This window comes from Diorhabda sublineata, chromosome 2 (genome assembly GCF_026230105.1).
Source record: "Diorhabda sublineata isolate icDioSubl1.1 chromosome 2, icDioSubl1.1, whole genome shotgun sequence".
NCBI classification, from domain to species: Eukaryota; Metazoa; Arthropoda; class Insecta; order Coleoptera; family Chrysomelidae; genus Diorhabda; species Diorhabda sublineata.
The window spans coordinates 14,640,432-14,667,719 of NC_079475.1; the positions used below are offsets into that span (position 1 = coordinate 14,640,432).

The 27,288-nt window shown below is 34.5% G+C and overlaps 2 protein-coding genes across 2 annotated transcripts; one reads left to right on the plus strand and one right to left on the minus strand.

The window, feature by feature from the left end:
* Window positions 1–2,993, plus strand: LOC130453469 (rhythmically expressed gene 2 protein-like). Its single transcript, XM_056793247.1, has 2 exons — window positions 1–554; window positions 659–2,993. Exons 1-2 carry the CDS (start codon window positions 173–175, stop codon window positions 1,036–1,038), a joined length of 762 nt encoding a protein of 253 aa, XP_056649225.1. The 5' UTR covers window positions 1–172; the 3' UTR covers window positions 1,039–2,993.
* On the minus strand, window positions 2,770–27,288 carry LOC130453468 (locomotion-related protein Hikaru genki). Its single transcript, XM_056793246.1, has 10 exons — window positions 27,066–27,288; window positions 19,549–19,755; window positions 16,489–16,580; window positions 14,779–14,941; window positions 14,543–14,716; window positions 14,334–14,468; window positions 12,730–12,873; window positions 10,957–11,178; window positions 9,613–9,804; window positions 2,770–5,941 (listed from the first exon to the last, which is right to left on the minus strand). The coding sequence occupies exons 1-10, from the start codon at window positions 27,148–27,150 to the stop codon at window positions 5,715–5,717; spliced, it is 1,641 nt and encodes a 546-aa protein (XP_056649224.1). The 5' UTR covers window positions 27,151–27,288; the 3' UTR covers window positions 2,770–5,714.

The following is a 27,288-nucleotide window of genomic DNA, read 5'->3' on the forward strand; positions in this document are numbered from 1 at the left end:
GAGAATGTCTGTGTACATCTGTTCAATGTATGTCAAATCAAATCAGATTTAGATTAGAAATGTCAAATACTCCCAACCTAAAAAATTATGGATTAATACTGAAATATAAACAAACCAAATTTTAGACTTAAATGTTCCTAATGTTTTATCATTATATATTCTGAAATATAATATGTTAATATCGCAGTTTCGTCTAATTACTTTTGATTTTACTAATACTTTGTTGAAATTTAAAATAGGACCTGGACAACAATATGGGGAGATTGGTGCTTTGTATGGAATTTCTTGTAACCATAAGACTTTGGCAAATAATTTCAAAAATAATTTTTATAAAATGAGTAAAGAACATCCAATGTACGGACGAAATACTGGCTTAGGTTGGGAGAATTGGTGGAAAATATTAGTTAAGGAATCTTTTAAAAGCTGTGATCTAAATATTGAAGATAAAAAGTTAGATGATGTTGCATCTCATCTCATTAATATGTACAAAACTTCCAAAGTATGGCAACTGACTGATGGAGCAAATGGACTCTTATCTTATATCAGAAGTAAAGGTAAGTAAACAAATTCATGTTTTAAATACGAACAATATTTTCCCTCATTTTTAGGTGAGTATTATCGTCCAAATCAATGTTTTTTAAATTGCTACATGTTTTAGGAATACCTATGGGAGTGATATCAAACTATGATCCTAGACTAAGCTCTACACTAACTAATACAAAATTAAGGCATTATTTTCAATTTGTATTAACTTCTTATGAAATAGGATTTGAAAAACCCGATCCCAATATTTTCCTAGAAGCAATGGCAAAAGCCAATATTAGAGGATTACAGCCAATAGAATGTTTACATATAGGTGATCAAAAATGCTTAGACTATGATGGAGCAAGAAAATGTGGATGGAACGCTATTTTAATAAATGCCGATAAAAAGAAATATCCTGATATTAGTGATAACTGTATATTTAATAGTTTATTTGATTTACATTTACATTTTATGGAAACATCTAAGGAACCTTTATCTTCTCAAAAATTTTAAATCAAATCAATATATTGTTTTACTTATAAAGTTATCCAGTTTTTATTGTAATATTGATTCGGGACTATACTTCCAGTGAAATAAACTATTATTATTTCTAATTAGGGAATTGTTGGTTGTGTATTTTGCCTTCTTGGCTAGTTCATAAGGGTGTTGAAAATTTAGTGTAAGTCACCGGGGAAGAATAGTGTGTAATAGTTGTGAAAACTGGAGCTCATGATTTATTGTCTTGTCTTCAAAACCTATATCATGTGACTAATGATTCAACACGCAATAACTGGCTCCATCGAAAGACATTAAAATGGGAAAATCGCCAATTTTCAACTTGAGAGATGTTTTTAGCTAATGTATTAGCCGATACCTTGTAGAGTGACCTGTACATACATTTTTGGACTTTTTTTTAAGTTCAATAAGGAACTGAGGTTTCTTTGTTTAATAAGATTGTGGCAAATTGACATTATTAGATATTTTTCCATGGACACAAACTAAATTCTCATTCACAAAAAAAAATTATGGAAAAAATAGTATTGTCAATATTTTATATGTATGTATATATAGTGTGGAACAGTCAAATAAAATCGTTAATAAATGAATGGGAGAGTGTTGGGAAAAGCTTGGACTATTCGATTTTTTACAAAAAGGGGTGTGTTACATACAACCCTCTGTATATTCTAATTAGATTAGATTTTGAATCCATTTACTTCTGCAACTCAGCTTTTAGGTAAATTTTTTCTCAAATCTGAACTTGTTCGGTATTTTGTTCTGAGATATGTAGCAGGTTTGTTCACTTTATGAGGGAAGTATGAGCCTCTATCATTTTGATAGAAGTAATCAAAATAAAAAACGCACTGTACTGTTTACATATTTAATCAACTATTAGGTAGTTACAAATATAATCAAAACTATGAAAAATTTTATAACAATAACGATTTCAAAGTACTAATTTTATTCATAAAAAAATTCGTTGTAATTGAACATTTACAACTTCTACTACATTTTTGTTGCAACAACAACTCCACAAATTTATTCATACAAGAAGAGAGAAAATCGAAAGTTTTTTATTTATAGAACTTCTGGTCCTGCTTATATTGAAAAAAAAATTTTTTTATATTATTTCCTACATAAATCTTGTTAATTGATCAGAGAAATATTCACAAACCAATTGAGTCCTGATAGGAATTCCAATAAAATTGCATAAATTTACAAATGTCTTAATATACTAAATTCAAAATAACATTTACAATATCTTCGTTCCCATTTGTTTTCATTCTAGACACCAATTTGCGTAGCTCTGCTACCAATTTTTGTCCTCTACCTTATTATGAGCACAGAACGAGAGTTTCTATACAGGATGACCAAAAACACAAATTACAGGTACTAGATGTGATTTTATATCCATCTAACCTAATGTAATTTTATCCAAAAGTTTTAAGGTGTGTACTGACCTCAGCATTCATGTGTTAAAGGGAAATAAAACACACAACACACTAGTTCGTGCGCGAAAATCATCAATCCAGTTGTTCTTACAAATTTATAGTCAGTATTGTTACGAACATGTCCAATACATAGGCTGTGAAGCCGATCCTGTCCGGTCATAATGAAATTCTAATATTTGGCGAAGCCACGGCCCGTTTGATATACAGCGAAATTCGTTTATTTTTATATGTTTTTATCATAGCAGATTAGTTTACATTGTTTATTTTTGAACTAATTTTTAGGAAGGTCTTTTCATTTATTTGTTTCTTTTTGTTTACTTTATGAAATTCTAGAAATGTGTATTCTTTTATATGTTTAGTGAAGTTAGTTTATAATAAATAGTCGTAGTGAATGGAACGAAGTACAAAAATAACCGAAGAATTTAAATAAATTATATATTTATTAGTGAATAATTAATTATTGTATGTATAAGTTAGTTAAGTGTAGTGTTAGTGTTTAAATAAATTAAGTAAGTAAGAGACAGTGTATACATTTACCCCACTGATAAAAATTGTATGAATAAATTAAAAAAAAAAGCATTACAATATGTTATACAAATGGGGGCAATAAATGTTGTTAAACAAACAAAAAGCAGGTGAAGCGACGGTGGATCAGTTACTTTATCGAAGTTAAGCGTCCAACTAACGACGAATCCCAAAATGCAAGAAGCCAGTGGATATTTTCAAGATTTTATTCGTATGTGATTAATTGATTTTGAACTACACCTCAATAAAATTGTCCACATAATTTTTGAAATAAATCTATTCGTTCTATTGCCGGCACTTTATTTTTCTAGTCTTCTGGAAGATCCCAGAAAACTATTTAGTTTCTGCTTCGCCTTTTTTGAGTTATAGGCAATGCTATCCCAAACATTAACTTTTTGTTTCTTTTGAAATGCTGTGGGCGTTTAACATTACACCATATGGAAAGATTTTCGTATTAATAATAAGTTGTAATGCCACCCCGCTGTTTGTCGTATCCATTTTTACGAGCATAACTGTTTAGTTGTATAAATAAAATAGAATGAGCGATTAAGGTTTTAGATGTTTCAAGAAAAACCGACAAGGCACGTATAACATCATTGTACTCACCCGAGCAAGTTTACGGGCACAGCATGGATGCTCAGGTCAGTACGCAGCTTTGGAGGAAACATAAATTGCTGGAATATGTTGCATGAAACATTTTAGTAAAATTATCTGTTGCCCCGCTTGTAACGGCAATAGAAACGCTGACTTGTAGTAAACATTAAATTGATTGTTTTTACAGGGTGAGTCAAGACGAAAACGACGATCAAATCAAATCTTGTGAAACATAGAACTTGAAGACCATTAATTAGAAAGGTCAAGTCCTATCCACCTTTTGTCATAAACATTTTTTAGATGTTACCTCACTGCCAGTTAAGAAATGGGTGAATGCCCCACCATGCTGAAAATTAAACGGTCATAAAAAAGTGAGTACATACTAATTGGTCATATATGACACCATTCCACCGAAAATCTCAACTGGGAACGACATTCTCGAATAGCATGGGGGTTTCTTCTGTCCCCACATGTGAATTAATTATCCCGTCTCTTGTAAATTGGGCTTCATCTATAAATAGTCTCGTCTACAGCGTTAATCGATGATTGTTAATCCATCTACCAAATTCCAATCTATGGGTTTCAGCTTCAGGTTTTAGTTTAGTTTTGGGGGGTTTGGTTTGAAGTAATCCACATCTTTAGGTTTGCATCCTTCCTTTTTCCCCTTCATTTTTCGACAGTAATATGATTCACGTATCTATCCTTAATACGGTCACCGAATAACACTGCACTAAAATTACTCACTTACACGTTACACTTAATTGTCTTCACTATTCGTTCACCATTTTTCACTTTTATTCGCTTTGAGTTCGCATGGAACAATACTACCGTAAGCGCGGTTACGCGCCGCTTATATAGCAGCCCAGTCGCCATCCAGTAACTTCCACGAAGCTCCGCTCATTCCGACCGAGGAGTGTGGCGAATAATCGAGAAACAGCGCAAAGTTTCCATAGAAACTCGACTAGGGATGGCGTTACTGTGCGCAACGTCCACTAGTTCGGCTGCAACTGCGTCTGTCTCTGGTCAAAAGATGGCGCTAGGCGTTACTATAAATATTCAAATGTAATAATTTAACTCTCTTAATTCCTCGTATTTTTTCGGTATAATATTAGGTCATATTTTGCTTATTTCGGGGGGAGGGGTTGAACTCCCAAAACCCTCCCATTGGCTACGCACGTGATACGTCGTTATGGTTATGTATAAAAAAATATTATACAGGGTGTAATATTCAATACGTATCCCTAAATTGATAGTAGTGTATTTCACCATCATGAAAAAATCAAATGATATATGTAAACACTGTGGCCAATTTCACAAATCACCGTGTAAATTAATAAAAAAGAAGAGTTGACACTTTTTAGTAGCCATATGATATCCTCCCTCAGAAGCCCAACATATGATAAAGTTCCTCACGATTCACCCTGTACTCTACACTGGAGAGTACCATCTTTAAAGCGCGCTAGCTCTTTTGAAAATAATTGACGGTTAATAATAATAATTTGTTATAAGGTTAATATTTGTAGTTAATATCTGACAGAAGAGTTTCTGAATATCCTGTATAAATTGAAGGAAAGCGTTACTTTAATCTCGTGGTTTATATATGCCTACTATGTTACATATCTTATGGTGATTCAGATAAAATCTCCATGGGAAAACAGAGTTTCTTGAATGTATAGTATCGTAATAATAAATTCCTCATATTTTTAGAAAGGAAAAAAATGAAGTTGTTATGTGCAAAGTCAGCCACACCATTTTTGAATTGCACCGAAAAAGACGCTAATTTCTGAGCACCCTATATAAATTTTCTGACAAATTTTGGCGCCATCGGGGGCTAAATACTTTTGATTTAATCCCGTACATTTCTCATGCAAAATCAGATAATAGGAATACAAACAGTCACATTAAGAGAAATATCCATCCAAAACTTAGCTTGATAATCTGCATTTGTCGATTATCCCATTATTTATGAGACACATCATATAATAATCATAGATATGCGAAAAATATGCGAAGACATTTTGAAACCATCTCTTTTTTTGATATGAAATACTGGCAGCAATAATATACAGATATCAAATTCTGCAAAAACAACTTATAAAAACTCTCAATAAAACATTTTGTTCATTCTTTAGTAGATTCCATTATATCTTCTGTAAATGTTATATTTTGGCATGAAGGAAGAGAAGACGACCATTTACCATCTGGTAAACAGGTAAGAATTATATCGGAGTCCGTTGCAAATCCTTCATTGCAAATAATCTGCAATTCATCTCCTGGGTCGTATGCGAATTTTGTAGGAGAGGTAAAGCCGTTTTCGGGTTCTCCAGCATAAGAGCATTTCGGTCTACCTAAAATAAAAAAATATCTTTGTTAATTGTGATTAATAATCTCTCTCAGCATAATTAACGTGTATGCCACGAGGACTCAAAATAACTGGATTACCATCGTCGTGTGAAGAACTTGGTAGAGACGTCAGATGTCGCAACTCATTGCCAGTTTAGTGTCGTCTTCGATATCCATGTGGTTGGTTCTGTTCGAAGGCAGTGATTTTTCTGCTAGCGTTACTTTCTTCTTGTTTCGTTTTTATGCTGCTGAGTTTAGATAAACAACGTGCAGCTGTGATATTTTATATTCTACTTGGTGAAAATTTTGCTGTTAGATACAGTTTACAAAGATAACGCTATGAAAATACTCATTTATATGAGTTCTTTACACTGTTTCAAAATGGCGACATGCCGATTACTCACAAACCTCATTGTTGACGCCCATCAATTGACCGAATCGACGAAAATGTTGAAGATCTTGTGCTCACAGGCTGTTAACCCACCAACCAGGTTTATCAGTGTCTAGAGACTAGTGTAAAATATATATGCCACTCTTTAAAAATGAAATTGGCAGGAGGGCGACTGGCAGATAAGTCGTGACTTATTAACTTGGCCCGATGTCCAAGATATCAGTCGCCGAGAACATGATACGCATGCGGTACTTGCTGATGCATAGATAAAAAGTTGTGTGTGTAATTGCAAGTTGCAACGTGTTTCAGTAGCATTCATAAGGTCATGCAGAGAAGAGCCCGGGCCTTTGCACAAAAAAAGTGAAGTTGGACGACAAAAATAAAAATAACTATTGTGGATTAACCCCACGGGAAGTAGAGACTATGCAAAAATTAATGGACGATGAAGAGGACCCATTTCTTGATAGTGGAATATTTGCCAAGTGGAGATAGTGATGGAGAGAGCGACGCTTCAGAAGAAATTGACGAAGATGAAGATATAAGCTTAGAGCAGAATGAAAACTTAACTGACAATAGTCACAATGATAGTAAAAAAAGATTACAGTGATGTACATATCAACTGAACAACAAATGAATTCATACCAAAGATACATATATTTGATTATAGTAAGAGTGGAGTAAAGAATGCTGCATTGACGGAAGATTCCCCGGCAGTAGATTTTTTTAAGTCTTTTTGCATAAGATACAGCCCAATACATAATCTTGGTATGCTACACAGTAAAATGTTCAAAAATGGAAAGAATTAAATTTATCAGAATTTTTTACATTTCTTGGATTGACAATGATCATGCCCAGAAACAAAAAACTCGATATAAAGGAAAATTGGTCAACAAATTCACTGTTATATTCTCCAACCTTAAAAAAAATGTAGCGAGACAGATACTCACAAGTTCTTAGAAATTTGCATTTTTCTAATAAAGATGAAGCAAAAACTGGTGAACGATTGAATAAAGTGAAGGAGGTTTGACAAAAATCAAGCAAAGATTTCAGTCACAATTCTATCCTTTCGTAAATCTTGTTATTGATGAGAGCATGATTTTGTTTAAAGGAAGACTTGTTTTTAAACAATACATAAGAACCAAACGTCACCGTTTTGGTATAAAACTTTACTTCATATGTGACTGTGAGACTGGTTTTATCTTAGACTTTATTGTTTATATTGGGAAGAGAACATTGCAGGATTGAGAGCAACTGGAAATATTGTGGCTCAGCTAATCAAACCATATCTAAACAAAGGTCATTCCCCGTTTTAGAGATAATTTATATAGTAGCCCAATCTTGTCAAATTTCCTCTTTTATAATAAAACTAATTCGTGAGGGACTGTTAGAGCCAAGAGGATTCACATGCCTTCTTTACAAGAAAAACTTAAGAAAGGTGAGGTGGACTGGAGAAGTTCTGATTTATGTTTGGTCCTAAAGTGGAAAGATAGACGAGATGTCATGATGATAACCACAATGAATTGCAATGGAATGGTTACTCTTGACAAAATTGATCGTATTACCAAAGAGCCCATACAAAAACCCGGATGTGTGACTGAGTATAATAAACAAATGGGAGCTGTGGGCCGGACAGACATGATGATAAGTAGCATCGATTGTATATGGTATAAAAAAGTATTTTTCCACACAGTAGATATCTGTGTGCTAAATACCCATGCTATGTTTTGTATAAAACAAACTACACCGGTATCGCTTGCAAGTTTCAATTGGCTCTTCAGATCTTCAGAAGGTAGTTTTTCTTTTTTGGGGATTATTCACATGCATTGTTTGAGAAAGTACCCATGACTTTTTACTGCGTTTATTTTAATTTTTGATACGAAAACGGAACCAGCAAACTAATGTCGATACATCAAGATTAGTGGAAAGGCATTTTCCTACGTTGGTTCCAGCAACTGCAAAGACAAAAAACGCTTCCAGAAGATGTGTTGTATGTTCACATACAAAAGAGAAGGAAAGAAAAAGAAAGGTCTCCAGATATATGTGTCAAGAATGTAACGTGGGTTTGTGTATTGTTCCATGTTTCAAAATCTTTCATACTAAAGAAAAATATTGAGAAAGTTTTTTTATACCTTGATATAGTTTTGTTGTAACCGGTTTTTCTAATGTATCAAAATGCAATGAAAGGTGTTATAAAATTAGTGCCAGTTATCATTTTTTTCTGACCGATATATATGCCAACTGTCCTCATGGCATGCACAAAAGTGCCATCTGTGTTAGGCGACAATTGTAAACTTTCAGTAAGTTGTGGGTTACCCTGGAGCTTTGTCAAAGAATTTTAACGGAAGATATGGACATGCATACAATGTCTGACCGACAACATCTACCCGTACAGACGATGGGCCCAGACTTGGGTCAAGTATGTACAACTCCGACCCTAGCTTGGAAGCCGTTGGTGGGATGCTGGAATGATAACAATGTTCCTTGCTTGGTATGCAAGCCTGAACCAGGCCTGGTTGCCTAGATAAACCCAAGACTGGTCTTTCAACCCCGGACCATGCTGGTGGCTTGTAAAAATAGATTTTTAATATATTTGTTAATGAAATTATAGTTTTGTGACAAATCTTTTTTATTGTCTTTTATGTAGAAAAAATTATTACTTTTAATGTAAAGATATCTATTATGGATAAGATATTAGAAAAAACTTTATATAGTTAATCAAAGTTCTGCCTGCTGACTATAGGATGCCCGAGGTCGGAAGTTACCCAGACTTCAACCAGGCTTGGGCCATTATACAAGGCAACAGGTTTCCCAACATTGGCCCAAGCTAAGTCCCGTCGTTCAAGTCTGAGGGCTCCTACATGGGTAATTTAAAATGTCATACTTTGAAAGAAAAACTTAAAGCTGATCTAGATTTTATATCAAAGGTTGTTACTGTTAATTAGTCATGGTACCATAGTTATAGCCCAGAATACAAAAAAAATGTCGTCCATTCAACCAAACAATGCTTATTTGTTTCTTTGATATCAAGTGCTTAGACCAGACAGAATTTGTTCTCCTATGTCAGAGTATCAATTGAAACTCTTTCGAAGTGTTAAGCTAATTTGTCAATACCTTGATTGCGTTGCCCCACGAATTTTGAAGACTATGGTTTATTAAATAATATTTTTCTCTCATATTTTTTCAACTAAACCAAATTATTCTTTTAGAAAAGAGTTGCGTTTAGGTTGAAATAGCAATTAAATGGATAAATATATGTCATCAAACTTTATGAATCTGAAAACTTACAAAATGGTGGCGGATGTGACCAGTTTCCAGTTTCAGTACAAATTATACTGGCTTCTCCTTCTAAGAGATGGGCTCCAATACATGCAAATTGTACCAAACTTCCTACTGCGTATCTACCACCATCCATACCGGGCGCTTCGGATTGTATCAAGTGACCATTCGCAGGTAAAACCGGTGGCGAACATTGTATTGCTAGAACGGATTATAAACTGATGTTAACTTACTTAAAACTTACATATATCAAAAAAATATATACACGAAACGTAAAAATAAACTGAGTCGAGCGTGCCTAATCTCTAGGAGCAACGTATCTCCGCTAGAGGCGACTAGGAATTCGAGAGCGATTTAATTTGGAATCCCGTGGAAGTGTAACCTCAATACTTCGATTCCAAAACGTCTTACCTGGATTCGTTTAACTGAGGAATAGGAGGGAGTACTATGAAACAGTGCGGAAGGTAGAAAGACATAGTTATCTTGATTGTTTCTTAGACGTATATCAGGTATATCATAGAGAATTGTTAATTGTATGCTATTAGAACATAGAAAAGGTTATACAATGTTTTTCAGGTATAAAGTTGCATCCATATCCTAGACATGAATCAATATACATTTTTTTCTCTTTAGCTCAGCACAAAATGGTTACTTTTCAAAAATAGAGAACTTTTCTCGGGATCTACGTCATGCTCCTATGTTTATCATATTAATCCATATGATGTATGGCAATTCGTTATCCAAAGCTGGATCATCTAGTGTCAACTAGTGGTTAGCTCCTGGCAGTTATTACAGAAATTCCGATATTTGTAGTAGTAGCGACTTAATGTTCATTTCTTGCATTTTGATCCTCCTTTTTGCACTACGTTTTCTAACGTAGAAGTCAGTATCCTCTACGCTATTAATAATGCAACTAATTTATGGCGCAACACGTATACTTCCTATTAGAAGAACACTTCACTTGCAGCTCTAACACAAGTTTCCAACGATTACTATAGATCTCAACTTCTAATTAACAATAAACTTTGATTTCACCTAAGAGTATTTCAAAAGTATCATGATTTGAATAATAAAACCAAATGCATCCTGAACACACAGTCAACACTATCACAACAACAGTCATTATTAGAATTTCTGATGTGCGTTCGATAACCAAGTTATCTTAAACAGTTTGTTCATTATTAATATAACCAAGGTTTCCAGAATTTTCAACATAGACCAAATGCAGTATATTAATTTTCATTTACATTGAGATGCTTCCTCAGCACTACCTTTCTGTGTCTAGAATACACGTATCAAGATTATTAACTACGTATAATGGATTTTTGGTACCATGGAAATAAGATTACTTACGAACGCATTTCGGTAGAGACCCGGACCAATTACCACTAAGCTCACATTCGATTCCCGGTGGGCCAATCAATTTATATCCCCACGCGCAACTGAATATCGCTTTTCCTCCATAATTATTGTCGTGTTCTTCGATTTGCAAATGGGGTTCCCCTAGTTGCTCAGGCAAATCTAGAGATGGACATTTCACAAGCTCACATTTCGGAACAGGAGCAGACCATTTACCTTGGAAATAAGATAAAATCGTAGGACTTCGCCATAAACGTACAAAAAAATAATAGTTATAAATTTGCATAAATTTTCCATATAAATATCTCACTTTTGTGAGAGTAGCATGCAGTGATTCCTTGTCTAAGCAATTATCTATATATTATGGGACAAAGTTATTTCTGGTTTATAGTATAAAATAAAATACTCGATGACCTTTTACCAGCAAAAAAACTGAACCAAGTGCGATTGAAGATCATCGTCATTTCTAAAAGTTTGACCATTCAAAGAATTCTGCAAACTTCTAAATAAATGGTAATCAGATGCTGCCAGATCAGGGCTGTATGAGGGATGTGGCATCACTTCCCAGCCAAGCTCCAATAGTTTCCCACCAGTTGACAAAGATATGAGCCTTTCTAATTTAACAATTCTCGTTGTTTTTCATTGATTGCTCCATCCAGTTTCATTAATTGTTGATAGTAAATATCAGAATTGATCGTTTGGTTCCATGGAAGCAGCTCAAAAAACATAACATCTTTGTAATCCCACCAAAGTGACAGCATAAGCTTTTTTTGTTATTTTTCAACTTTGGATGTGGTTTTTGCGGGTTCATAGTGTTTGCTCCATGATCGTTTTCGAACTATGTTACTGTACAGGACCCATTTTTCATCAGCAGTGATGATTCTTTTTATTAAATGAATTTCTTTCAATTCGTAAGGTACACAAATATCAAGTTTCTTAACTAGCCCAAGACATTCCAATTGTTGTGTACGATACATGTAGTAGCCTCTTCGCAACCTCTCGAACAGTTATATGATGATACTCTTCAGTTATGACTTTGATTTGGTCTTCAGAAGGCCGACCAGAGTGTTGCTTATGTTTGAGGGGAGAATCTCCAGAACGGAATTTTTTATACCAATTCTGACACGTGTTCTCTGTTATCATGCACTACTTGCTTCTAAAGTTACGTCAATGTGACCAGTATCACGTGACAAACCGCAAAGTACAGCACTAACATAAATGTACTGTGTGTTTTAAGTTCTTAGTCATTCCTTTCAAAAAGAGAGGCAAAAAATTTATCACTACTGAATTACGGAGAAAAAATATAAATTCACCATTAGTGCATGGTTCACCATGTCGATGGTGGATGTTTTCTGTGATTATGAGTCGTCAAATTACTTCCAATTATTTATTTTTTTTTTTTATTTTTAATGTTGCAACTACATGAAGTAAATATTCAAACTCGATTTGAAACATCAGAACCAACTTCTTCTATCCAAGCGAAGTTCATTCGTTGTCGAGATATATTGCTCAAAAGCATCTAACATACCATCCATTGCGTTTTCATTTTTTATAATCACAAACTTTGTAGCTACAAAAAATTATATACTTGTATTAATTGGTCGTATGCCATCTTTGAAGCCAGAAGTTACACGTTTGAGCTGGACTTAATATCGTAAAGAATTCATGTGTTCAAACTAGTTTAGTATTTTGTTTAGACTTTCTTGTTTTCTATTTGGCTACATAAGAAATAGAAAAAACAAAAAATTAAATTGATACAGTACTCACCTGATGCTTGACATGTTAAATTAGCTTCGCCAGAAACTACAAATCCTATGGGGCATTGGAATGTGGCTTTATGTCCTAATCTTGTTCCTTCTACTCTAACGCTGAGATGCATTCTCGACACTGAGATTGGTTCACAATGAACGGCTGGAAATAAATATTGCTGATAGCACCTGATTTTTTTATCGGCTCTAGTAAAAAATAGATAAATAAATAGATTTTTAGCCTAATATATTCCTGGAATTATATCTGTTGTCACTAGGTTAAAAGGAACTGCTTAATTACATGCTTTAAATTAAAAAGGAACAACGAAAAGTAATGTTCTTTTAAATAACATTACAACGAATGAAGTTTAAAAAAGTATCAACAATGTATTCAACTTCGTAATTAACGACATTTTGCCACCAAGTGAGCAAATTTTCAATGCTTTGCTTAAAAAATCAATTGATTTTCAGTAGGACATCTCGAGATTTTGGGCAACTTTTCAATTTTCAAATTTTTTGACATCAAAAAGTGTCAAAAAAGTAGTTAAGTTTTTAATTAACAGCATTTTGCTACCAGGGGAGAACATTTTCAATGCTGGACTTAAAAAATGCATTGATTTTGTGTAGAACATCTCGAAATTTTGGGCAACATACTAAGTTCCAAATTTTTTGCTATAAAAAAACTTTGTAATGATCGAAATAAATGGAAATCCTAATGTGCGATATCGGAAGAGTGTGTTGAATGAAGTAATATCTCCCACCCAAATTTATTGATTTTTTCTACGGTTTCTCTTGCACAGTGTGGCCCTATATTGTCATGCTGCAGAATAACACCTTTTCTGTTGTAAATCACCAGATCACCAATCACCAATTATCAAGTAAAGATTGGTTCAGTCGATCCAATTTAACTTCTTTAACAGTTATCCAGATTTCATTACTCATTTCATTTGCCAATTTCATTACAATTATCAATAATTCCGCATATACAAAGAAAATGTTTTTGTCATGTAAAGCCTTCTTCGGAGACCTTCGTGGAAATTCAGTTGAAGAGAGCCACAGCCTTTTGCGTTCAAAGGGATAAAAAAATGCTTGTATGTGAAGATATTGAAGCAATATGTTGCATGTAATGGGTCGCCTTTGTTCTTTGCGGACGGATTATTGACCAAGTCTATTTTTTTCCAGTCTGCTTCAAATGTTATTGGATGGTCGACCAAGGCTGCTCGATAGAAATTTTCGATTGTCTGACATGGATATGCTTCCACTCCTCCCAGTGCATGTTGTTTTCTAATGCTGTTGATCTGAACTTGAAGAAACATATTTGGCATTAATGAACATCTAATGCAAAAAAGTCGAATATTCAATTATATTATATTCAACTGAATTCTAAACAACTTCTGACCGACAAGTATTTATCTCATATTGTTAATTTGGCATCGTTGTCGAGAAAAATGGTTCTCTGTCTGCTAACCAAGACGATTCAGGAATGAGAACTGGAAGTTGCCATGTTAATATGTAAAAAAATTAATTGAGAAGATATAATGTTAAAACAACACTTAATTGATTGTCAGTGGTGGAAGATATGTTAAAAATACCTATGAACCACTTCTTTAGAGCTTGTCTTACCTATTACAACAAGGTTTATACTATTAGTGATTCCTCGAGGTGTAGCGCATGTGAACGTTCCTGTATCTTGTGGTTTCGCATAATATATTGATAACCTATATTTCCATTCACGTTCTTCGGGAGCAATTGCCCATCCTTTAAAAACAAATAAAAAAATAAATTAAGTTTTTTAGAGAGACAAAATGAAGTGTAATTGCGGATATAATTACCTGTAAGATATTGACCCAGTGGTGATGTCCAAGTCCAATCTGGAGAACCCAATCTGCGTGAAAATATGCATTCAAAATGCAGCGTTGATCCTGGAAATACAGCCAGTTCTCCGCCAGGTTCAGCTGAAGCCGATCCCGACGGAATTCTAATTAAGATAGAAGGAGGAGCATCTTCTATAAAAAAATGAGAAAAAATGTTTGGATGAGATGTAGAAGATAAGAAAAAATAATCTTACCAGTGAAGTTTGTTAAAATTGTTGTTGGTACACAAGATGGAAGTCTTGAAGACCATTGTCCATTTTGACATTGCGGCGTAGGAGTACCCAATAACTTATACAAACCCAGTTCACTACATCGAGTGTGTAATTTCGCGCCATGCGGAAATGTCCAACCTGGATTCTAAAAAAGCATGTGGTATAAGAAATTGAATTTAATACAACATCAAAACTGTCTTTAGATAAGTTACCTACCGCTCGATACCGTTCATACACGAAAACAAAAATACTGACGCATATGAAAAATACGAAATTAAAAACAACTCGTTATTTTGGAATCCTAGCTAACCAATAGAGAAAAGTAACTGAATAATCGTTCGATTATTTCACAATTGCATCAGAGGCACCACAGGGAAGCGCGCTTGGTATTCATCAGATAAACCGAAAAAGATTCTGGAGGCATCAAGTAGAAAGAATACCAGAAGAGAGATGGGCAAAGTGGCCTAAAACTCAGAGACCGAATACACCAAAGAGGTGGTACGAGAGCTGGAGTTCAGCCTCTCAGGAAGATCCAAGAAGAGACCCAAACGTACAGGATTGAACACGACCTGCTCCTATTGAAAGATTAAGAAGAAGAAGAAGAAAACTAAGACGATGATAATAAGCAGAAAACCTATAAGATAAAACTAGAAGAATCAAACATAGAGCAGATCAAAAGGTTTAAATATCTTGGCATGACATTAACTCAAGGAGGACTGTAGCAACTAAAAGATTATTCAACGCAATTAAGGCACAGTGTCTAGCACAAAAAAAATACAAAAGCAAATAAAAAACTAAATTTGTAAAAAAGTAATCATATTGACATTTGGATTACAAGCATAGGCATTGAAATGACAGAAAATAAAGAGAAAGGAGTCTACACAATAATCAACTCCAACACCAAAAAAGGTGTAGGATTAAACGCGGTTTTCTTCTTACGATGCTATCACCCTACTTCTGTCTGAGCCGTTTGCGCAAGTCTTTCAGCCATGAATTTTGTCTAAGGCCGACCGACCATTTTCCTTCGATCTTCCCTCCTATTATCTCATATCGCTCGTTCCTCATCATATGTCCTAAGTACTTCAACTTTCTCTCCTTGATTGTCGTGAGAAGTTACTCATTTGCTTTAGGACCTCTTTGTTTGTCTTATGTTCCGTCCAAGATATCCGCAGTACATTTCGAACGCATCAATTTTCTTGTCTGTGGCCGAATCCACGATCCAATTCTCGCATCCTTACAGAAGAAAAGGGGAGATGTAACAGCGAAGCATTCTGATCCAGAGTTCCAGGTTCAGGTTGCGATTTGCAAGAAGTGTCCTTATGTTGTTCAGAGTTTTCCGTGTTTGCTCAATTCTGATTTCGAGTTTTGGGTCGCATTATTGGTTGAAGAGCGTTCTCGGGAATCTTAGAGATGACACTTGTTCAATTATCTCTCCATGGAGTTTCTTTGTATTTTTGAAAAAACCAATAGTTTTGTCTTGGACGTATTCATATAAAGGCCGAATTGCTCGCTATATTCCACAATAACTTCCATAAGAAATTGAAGTTTTAGCCACTGGCCACTTCCACGGTATCATCTGCGTTACGAAGATTGTTTATAATGTTTCCATTGATCTTTATTTCTCAAGGGTTCCGCTGAATACTGCCTCAGAGTAGAAGTTAAGCTCGGTAACTATTAAGAAATATAACTTACATGTATGGACACATTCCTAAACGTCACTAACAAATGAGGGTTAATATATTCGAGCTTGCAGTTTCTAAATAAGGGCTGGAATCTCCCATTATCTGCAAAATAATTACACAATATATTTCGAAGCCTTAATGAGTTCGAGAAAGATATAAATTATTTTTGATTAAAAAATAAAGAATCTTAACAAAGCTCTATACGTAATTTATCGATCTTCAACTATCAGTACTATAAGTTTACTTAAAGCTGAACTGAACTTGAAAAAATTGTCGTTACGATGTTAACCAATGCACGCCAGTAAACTTGAAAAGACATAAGTCGTTTTTTGAAGCATTATAGAAAAAACGAAGAAACTTTTTTGCAATATTAGTCACTACATCACTATGGTGTATAAATTATAATAAAGAGCAAAGAGTGACAAAAATTTCTATATACAACCTTTAACTGGAGTTTTTACCAAGCGTATTTTGATATGCAACATACACAATTTTAGTGCAAAAGGAAACCAGTGACTAAGTACTAAACAAAACTAGTTAGTACCATAGCCATACTGGTTCTAAAAATATTGGTATTTTTTCTTACCAACTTTCCAAGATTAAAAAGCTCCCGTAGTGTTATTTAACTCACTAGTTGAATAAATTGTCTATATAATGGTTTTTTATTCCATTCTTGGGTTTAAGTTATTCGATATTGTTGAATACGATTTTTATTTGAACTGGAATCACATGTCTTTACCACTTTAATTATTATTGTATTATACCGTTAGTTGATGCAGTGCTTGCAATTTATAGTGTTTTATATTTTTTTTAAAATAGTTTACCTCGATACGTATTATACGAACATGAAAGTAGTGAAAAACGTTTGAAAAGTTACGAAGAAAAGTCAAGAACTTCCATAAAAGTTACAAATTTTTTTTCTATATTCTCTTTCCCAAAGTTATTACAAATATCATCGCTCTTTTACATCAGATTGAACCTAATTTGACATAGTTACATCTTATTTATTCAGAGAGTTACTTATATACCTTGACAGGGAAATTATTTGTTAACGTACAGAAAAAAAGTTTCCGTCATAACCGCTAGGGGCTAAGGTGGGAAAATGTGCTTCAGATAAAATTTTATTCACATAATATTGAATAAAATTGGAAAATCCCCATCTGTATACAGCTCACCAATCCAAACGTTCTTTGGAACCATTTTATTGAAGAAAGTAACACAAAAATTTTGGAAAATAATATGTTGATTTTCAACGTAATCTTCTTTTATCTCCATACACTTCTTCCAGCGAGGTTCTATGCCCTTATTATAATAAGAATCGTCAACAAGCTTCTCAAAATAGTCATTAACTGCCGATATAATCTCTTCATTGTTGGAAAATCTGGTGAATAGGGACCATGAGGTAGCAATTAAAACTTCAATTCATTAATTTGGACCGAAGCAATAACGGATATGTAAGCTTGTTGCATTGTCTTCATGAAACACTTTTTTCTTAGCCAAACGCGGCCTTTTTTCTTTGATTTCTTCGCTCAAACTTTACAATAAGTTCGCATAATACTCGCTACTGATAAAAACCGACCTGACCTGACTGCAGATCGAACGGTCATATCTTCTTTGGAGCCGGCTCTCTCTTTTCAGTCCATTGTTTTGATTCTTTTTTTTTTTTTTTCGGGTGTGAAGTGATGGACTCACGTTTAATCCATGGTTTTGAAACGGCGCCAAAGTTTGGCTTCATTTCTGCGAAATATTGCCAAAAATCGATGGAAAGATCTTCACGACGCTGTTTTTGTTCTATTGCGAGCGAACGCAGCTCCCATCTGGTGCACAGCTTTCTCATGTCCAAATTTTCAGTTAATTTGCAATGTATTATGTCTGTTAACTCGCACACTTTCAGTCGACTATCATCCAATACCGCTTTGTGGATTTTCTTCAACATTTCTGGAGTCGTCACCTCATTTGGTCGATCATTTCAATGCTGGTCTTCGCAGCTCATACGGCCTCGCTGAAACTCTGGTTCAGTACTGTGATAGATACGTCTGGTAGTCTTTTGAAAATGAAACTTTTTCCAAAAATGCAATCACCTTCAACACCTTCTCAAAATACTGCCGTCATAAAACGATATATTCAATCCATCAACTCCCCTCATGTCGTCCGATTGGATCATCAGTCTTCTCTACTGATCGCTATTCTTTCTACTGACTTAATTTTAATGGAAGAGTTCGGATTTCTTTAGGGTAATGCCATAGGAAAAGCATTGGATGCTGACTCCGACAGCTATATAAATCTTCTTCTGGTAGTTTTCTTTGCAATTTCTCATATTTTCTTTTGAGCCATCTTTCGGTAGATCAACTAGATCAACAGGCTAATTTTTTGCTGGGGCTTTTTTCGATAACTCATGGCAGTATATATACAGCATTAAGAAGTTGAGGATGGGTCCTATCAAGTACATCTTCTTCTTCAGATTCAGCTTTGTTCGTCTTCCGATGAGTCTCGCCAGTTTTTTCCTTGCCTTCCTCTCCTTATCCACTGAATCGTCTAAGTAGTCCTTGAATGTAAGTCTTTAGTTCAAAATGAATCACGTACTCCGCATTAGTGCTCCAGGTGATTACTTCTTCCACAAAAATGGAAGTTTCAAGTCTGAAGACGCCACGTTATTTAGTATTTGGTTGGTGGTCAATAGTGAATGTTTTAAGTGAATTAGCCCAACTAATTTAAAAGCTGAACTAGATTCTACTCTGGATGAGACTGCTGGGTAGCAGAGTTTAAACAAGGCCGTACGACCTTCGAACACCAACATCGCAATAGTCGACTTAATAAGGTTACGACTCCAGAAATTCTGAAGAAAATCAAAGCGGTACTGGCTGATCGTCGACTGGACATCCGAGAGCTAGCCGACTTAGTAGGCATTTCGAAAAGTGAGTTACATCGCACATTAAAAGAAAATTTCGACGTGAGAAAGCTGTGGGTAAGATCGGTGCCGCGTTGGCTCACAACGGAACAAAAACAGCCTTAGTTTTGTCACAACGAAATTTGAGTAAAAATAATTTCAATAGAAAAAATAATAGCTGACCTGTTTGATCAATACACAAAGGGCCGACCCATTGACCGGCGATACATTTGATCTTACATAATCGTTGTTCGCCTAACGGTCCAATAGATCCGGAAAATTTGACTTCTCTAACATGTGAATATTCTTTTTTAATACGGGTTTCTCCCGCTTCGGTTTCCGAACCATTTACTGCCAATTGCGGAGGAGAACAAGAATCAAATGAAAAATCTGAAAAAAAACTCTTTGTTTTAGAAACTATTTTAAATACAATAATTGGTCGTATAAGCTGCGTTCTTCACGAATAAATTGCTAGCCTACATCTATGAACTTAACAATGAACAATTAAATTTCACTTTATCTATCGTTCATTTCCCTTGTTATGATAGCCCTTTTTATCATTTATTTTATCGCTTAAAAACTCTGAAAATCAAAATTTTTATTTTACACAAAAAACTACCTTCCTATTCAATCTCCACCGATAACAAGTGATTTTTTTTACAAATATTTACCCCCATATGATGAAACAAGCAGTGACAAGTTTAAACCTGCTCAGGCTTATCGATCTGCTAATATAGCCGCTTAAATAAAATATTATTCAACAATATCTCTAGAGAAACATGAAATTTGAACAAGTTTGCATCTTTTCAAATCGAAAAAGTTGCCGAAGAACCTCACAAAATGCAAAAACTAGATTGCAATGAACTTTTTAATCACAGTTGCTAACCGTTCCAGATTTCCCGGGACAGTCCCGATTTCCTTTCGCTTGTGTATGTGTTCCACTTGTCTGCCCCCGGGACACGGACTATCCCGTGTTTGGGAGTTAAGCTTTGAAAATGTAACAGAATAGTTGATTCTTTGCTACTAAATCGAAATTATTTTCAACAATCTGCCCTCAGGAACGAAAGTTTAAAGGAGGAAGCCGAAATACAATGGCAAAAGCTGGTTTTATATTTTCTTTCTTTGGAAGATTATTGTCCAAATGCGTTGAAACAACTGCCAGCCTTTGGACCAAGATCAACCAGAACATTTGATTACTCGAAACCGCCGTACATCTTCATTTTCATGCTAATATATGCGCCACCATAGAAAAACGTTTAAACGGAGAAACCATTGTTAGAAAAAAGGAAAAAGTTTTGGTTTCGATCTGACGATGGCCAAGAATCAGGCAGATGTAGACGTTTTTCAAAGTGCAGTTTTCTATTTACAGTCATTTTATGACAACATTTACCAGTATTGAGATATGAATATTGATTTCAACGACGATAACCTTTTAAAGAAAATATCTTGTCTATCCATGACAGAGGATATCTCTTGTGAAAGCCTTTTAGAAGCTGCCATTGAACTATGTATTGAGAAAATAATCTCCGTAGATCTTCTATTCAAAAAGACGAAATCCAATAACCCCAGAAACCACGGTAGCGTGGATTTGATAAGAGCGTGGATTCAGTGTCCTGGATTTCTGTTGCCCGGAGTTGTCCACCCTATTTTGGACTCTAAAGTTTTCTTGTCTGTCCATATCCACTCAATCACCGTGTGACTTCTTGCAGGAAAAGAAAAAATGTGCTCGAATAGAAAAGTTTCCACACTATTGAGAAGACCTTGAATTACAAGATAAATGCTTTCTAGAAATAGTTTCATTCCTAGAAACCATTCATATGAATGATTTCTAGGAATATTAATATTGAGATATTGTTGATCAAACGTAGTATTTTTAATGAAATTAATTCAGATTTTATTGCATTTTTAGATCACACCTCGTATATATTATTACTTAAGTATGAAACGAAACTGCAAAATATCGGCGGGATCTCTCTTAATGATACACGAATGCTCCTCGCCTGTTCAACTTTATGTCAATCAAAAAGTTTGAGTTAAGAAAATTTTATTTCAAAATCTTAATTCGAACTTGGAGGTACTTAAACACCTAAAACCCTTTTCAAACTTAAAAATCTTACACAAAATGGATTCATCTGATGAAAATCTTCCTCCCGCAAATAAAACTTTGAAGTTAGGAAACAGGAAAAAGTCGCTGGGGGCCAGATTTGGTGAATTTGGTGAATGGTTAACTAATTCTAATTGCAATTCGTGAATTTTATCCATGACGTTGAAAGAAATGTGATATGGTGCGTTGCCCTGATATTGTTTTACCTTTTTGAATATAATCGATAGAAAATGATCAGCTTCTATGTATAATGTGACAGAAAATTCAATGAACAATTTAATTAATCGAATTGTTTTACCCTAACCGGGGAGCTTCACTGATATGAAACCATAGAGAACCTGTTTGAGATTACTAAACGACCTATGGGAATTGACCAACACCAAGCAACTGTTAATTGAAGCTCTCGTTAGAAAATAGAATTAAGACATGAAACTTCAACCACATGCAAAACTGTGTAAAGTATGCTTCGTGTAGAAGCTGTAATTGTAGCAGAACTAAATATTAACAATAAGTTTATTAGATTTATGTTGATGTATATCTTACTTTTATACACAAATAATAGTATATTCTTCACGAGTGTTTAATGAAAGTTATTATTCACCAGGTGAAATTTATCGAGAACAATAACTCATTATACTCGTATAGAACACTACACTTTATTCACGACTACTGAATATTTCTGTTGAAGTTTTTTTGATGGAAAATTTTGTTACTAGTTTGGTAATTTGAAAAAAAATGTGTTACTGGTTACAAAGTTATCCGTATAGGATTTTACGATGGGTCCAATATAGGCGCAAACTTGGGCAAAGTATGGACAACACTGGCCCTAGCTTGGCAGCCGTTATTGGTCCATACTTGGTGTGACTCTTTCAGCCAGGATTGGGTGAATATGGCTTGGCTTGGCTGGCTATATAATGGCCAGGGCTAAGTTTCCCAGACTTCAACTAGGCTTGGACCATTATTGGTTTGCCAAGGCCGGGTTTCCCGAGCTAAACCCTGTCGTTAAAGTCTGGGGCTCCTACATGGTATTAGTATTTGATTTGTGGCACATTAAAAAAAGCTGATCCTAAATCTTGTTAATGGTTTATTTCTAAATTGTTGCGAAAAACTTGGTTAAGAAACAGATATATCTTACAACTTCAAGGTCCCGGGCTCGAATCTGGTATAAGAAAAGAAAGCTTGTGACAGTAGTGATTAATATTTCATTTATGACTGTCGTGGTTAACGGGTATTATTAAAGTCGAGCAAACAGACTTATAATGGGTACATTAAACAACAGTCGCGGATATATACTTTCTTCAAGTAAACTTGTTAAAAAAGCAAAAATCCAAGTAATAGCTCTAATAATTTGGTCACCTACAGTTATAGATAATTTGGCGGTCGTACGTGTAGCTACAGGAGTAGCAGTATTGACTTATTCATAGTCAAACTATTTGGGGGGGAGGGTCAAGTTTTCGTTGGAGTATCGTATCGGACTACGACAATATCAGAAATCCTAAAAAATTTCGGAGAAAGGAGTAAACAAATGCTAACAAAAATACTACAGATATGTGGGTGGAAGAAAAAATTCCGACACATTGGAAAGTAGGTACAATTTAAAAAAAGAGACATAACAGACTGCAATAACGGGGGCATAGCATTGTTAAGCGCGGTATTGGAAGTCCACGAGATTATATATATGAAGTGTGATTAAAACTGAAATAGATGCACTTTAGATATTAAAAGGGAATTTAGAAGGATGCATTATCTCGGCAAAAATAATAATAAAGTATGTTAATGATATCAAAACTTTCCAGCTTTCCCATCTAATATCGATTACTCAAAAGCATAAATTTAAAACTTATCTTTGATGTGGTAAACGAATTTCACATATACGTTTCCAAATGATCCAGAAATTTCCACAATATTGCACTAACCGCGCTCGAGGGTAAATAGAGATGAGCGCCCTTTTTATTTAAATAATCTAGTTTATACTTTTCGCTCGCTTGACTAATCTAACTCCTTAGCTATACAAAAAATATTACAATTTTTTTAATAAATTGATTTTCTCTTTCAAAAATATATTGTATATCGTAATGTTTTGTTTCTAATTTATTTAAACTGGAGTTAATTTATACCCAATGTTTATTTATTACATACTCATTTAATTTATTTATACTTTTCACACTTAATACACTATTTACTAAACTATGCACTAAGACTTATTACTAAACACTTATATAATTTTTAATATATTAATTTATTTAAACACACTGGTCTACTGGTCTATCCCGATGTGTTTGAGATGACATCAGATTATTTACTAACTTTTTCGCTGATAAACAAGCGTCTATTCATACAAAAACAGTTTCTAGATCATTCGGTTCTAGAAAGTAAACAAACAAATAAAGGGCCCTGTAAATAAGTCATAAGAAAACTATATCAAAGCTCTATATTCACGAGGTTTGTACCCGGCGTATCCATCAAATTTTCGATTATATTAAAATAATCAAACAGGGCAGGTTTCACGGTCCATATTGTGAACGATTTCGTAACAATATGAACTAAAGTTTCAAATTATTGATTTCAAAATGAAATTAATCATTATTGATACGTATAAAAATTACTAAAACTTTTGTTTCTTTTTTAAATTTAAATTTCTGCTCTTAAGTTGGAATTTCTGTATTCGTTGGTGATCTTCGTAGTGAACACACTTTTTACTCTACCTCTAAACACCCAAATCACACTGTCTAACGAACGTTTCTATAACCAAGTTAACGTTTTCTGGAATTGAAGGTAGACAGTAATTACCAACTATGTTTGATATTTCACTAACACAAACTGTTTATGGTAAAGAAATTATTCAAAGTACCTAATTAAAAGCAAACGTTCCGTGTGTGTAATTTTAACTATTACAATGTAATACACCAAATAGCTCTACACTTTTACAAATAATTTCTACACGATAAAGCTCGTAGTGAGTCGAAGGTAATCGAAATTAAAATTATATCTACGAGCCGTTTATTCAGTCGAGCATGCAATTTTCTCGATGTACTTTGATATTTATCACTAATTCTGCCTCAATTGCAACATAATCATCTCAAATTTTTTATTAAGCAAAATCACGCTACGAGGATTGTTCCAGAAGTACCTCGTCTGATTTAGAGATGACGGTAGTTGCTTGAAAAGTACCACAATATTAGAATATACACAATCTATATAGCATATGTTTCAAATTTGAAGACGCCACGTTGTTTAATATTTGTTTGGTGGCCAATAGTGAACGTTTTTAGTGAGTTTGGTAAAAATTCGGTCATCGTTATGTGATACAATTCTTTTATTTGAAAGGCATTAGCCCAATCAATATAAAAGCTGAACAAGATTTTACTCTGGGTGAGAGTGCTCCTTCGTTATCAAAAATCAAATATAGTAGCAGACTTTAAGCCTTAGAACCTGCGAAGACCAGCATTGAAGTGGTCGACCAATTAGGTAACGACTCCAGAAAGGTTGAGAAAAATCCACAAAGCGGTACTGGATAATCGTCAACTGGAAACGCGCGAGTTAGTAGACATAATAGGCATTTCAGAAAGTGCGGTACATCGTATATTAACTAAAAATTTGGACATGAGAAAGCTGTGCGCGTTTGCAGACAATGAAACAAAAACCACGTCGTGAAGATGTTTGGTTTGTTTAACAAAATTTTCATAACCATGGATGAAACGTAGATCCATCACTTCACGCCCGAAAATAAAGGAACAATCAAAACAATGGAGTGAAAAGGGAGAGCCGGCTCCAAAGAAGACATGACCGTTCGATTTGCAGGCAAGGTTATGGCCTCGGTTTTTATCAGTAGCGAGTATTATGCGAACTTATTGCAAAGTTTGAGCGTAGAAATCAAAGATAAACGGATGCATTTGGATAAGAAGAAAGTGTTGTTTCATCAATACAACGTTTTAGCGAAGAAATCAAGCACCAGCTCATACATCCATCATTGCAATGGCTTCTTGCAACCTATTCGTCAGTTTCAGCCCCGTTGGATTTTCTTCTGATCCCAGACTTGAAAAAATAGCTCGTTGGTGGAAGATGTTCCATCAATGAAGAGGTGATATCGACAGTTATTGACTATTTTGAGGAGCTTGTCAATTCTTAAAAAAAAAAGGTATGGAACTTTTTGAATATCGCTAGGAAAAGTTTTTGTGTTTTATTTGTTGTGCCGGGTACATCTGGGACCATCCTCGTACTTTCCTCCAGGAATCTATGGCCACTTCTTACTATTAACTATAACGAAAAGTTCTTTTATATTGCCGCTTAAAAATCTCCACAACCGTTTTCCCACTATTTGTGAATTTTGAGATTTTATTTGCGAAGTTTTGTCAAATTACGAAATTTGTTTTATCGCTAGATAATAGTTTTCTGCTATTATATCAATATTGATTTCCTGTTATCGTTTGCCAAAGTAAGATTTTTGCAAATGTTAGACCAAGACTTCACATCTCATGTTGGGAATTACGTCGTTGTTTTCGATTTTTTGATCGCAGCTAATTCGAGAACAAGTAGAAAAAGTAGCCTCCGATCAATGTAGAACACAATTCAGTACATAGGCAAAAATGAATGTCATACAAAAGGTACAACACTTCTCGATTTTTCAACAGTCTCCCCTCTTATCGTCGTATCATTTTACCAATTCTCTCAATAAAAAATGGCCGTATTTCAATCAAAGTGGCACAGCATTTTTAAGTTTGTACATCGTCAGAAAAATACTGTTTCCGAAACAACCATTTTTAATTTGTACAAAACTTCTCCTCTCCAATTTTCGGACAGTAAACATCAGGAGAGAAAGTCGTTCCACCCATCATGAATTCGATAATAAATATTCCTTGAGTATCTCTGAAGACGATAACCATCAGCTTCCTTCAGCAGACAAAGTTCCACAGACTTTCCTCGGTCAGATTCGAGAATTGGTATGCTCTCAAGTTCTTCCACTATCCACTTATCTGTTCACAATCCTTCCCAATAGTATAGTATCGGGCACAGAACTTTGGTAGGCTAATTTCTCTTTGACTATATCACAAAATATTTCTAAATAAGTCTAAAAGTTTGGAAATTGTGAAATTACGCCACAAATGAATTTTTTTCATTGATTTATTTAATGAGATTATCACTTCTTTCTCTTTATAATTCGTCATGTTCTACTATCACAATGTTTGTCGTGTGTAAGGCTCACAAATCACGACAGTTTTTTTATACAAAGAAATCTTATAATTTCACGTACCTCAAATATCTACTGTGTCTCTTATTTTGAGTACAACTATCAAACATTTGACCCTACTATGCCCTCACTTGCCGATGAGAAACTTAGTCACTCACATGTTGCTCGTAAATTTGATTGAGCGCTTTGTGAACCGGCCGTACGATTCAGAAAGCGTTTAGTTTCCGAATCGCCTTCGTATATTTTGAAATTTCTTTATTAATAAAAAATTATATACTATTTTGAAAAGTATTTGGCATTTAGTGTTAATTAGTGATATGATTTAACGACGGATAGTTTTATGTAAAAGTAAACATTAACATTCACACTAACTTTCACATGTAGTAATAAACAATGAAATTTACTCACCATCTTGAGGTAACTTTGTTGAGGCCGGCAATACGGATATTTTGAAAATAATACAAATAAAAAAAATATTCTTCACCAACCGCATCACAAACACCCCAACGGTTTTCTATCGTTTTGAGCCACTCAATTTGTAAATACATCACAACTGTAAACAGAATAGATGCTAAACTCTCATTTACGAACTGCTATATATTCGAGCCCACACTTCTGAATTGCTTCGGAG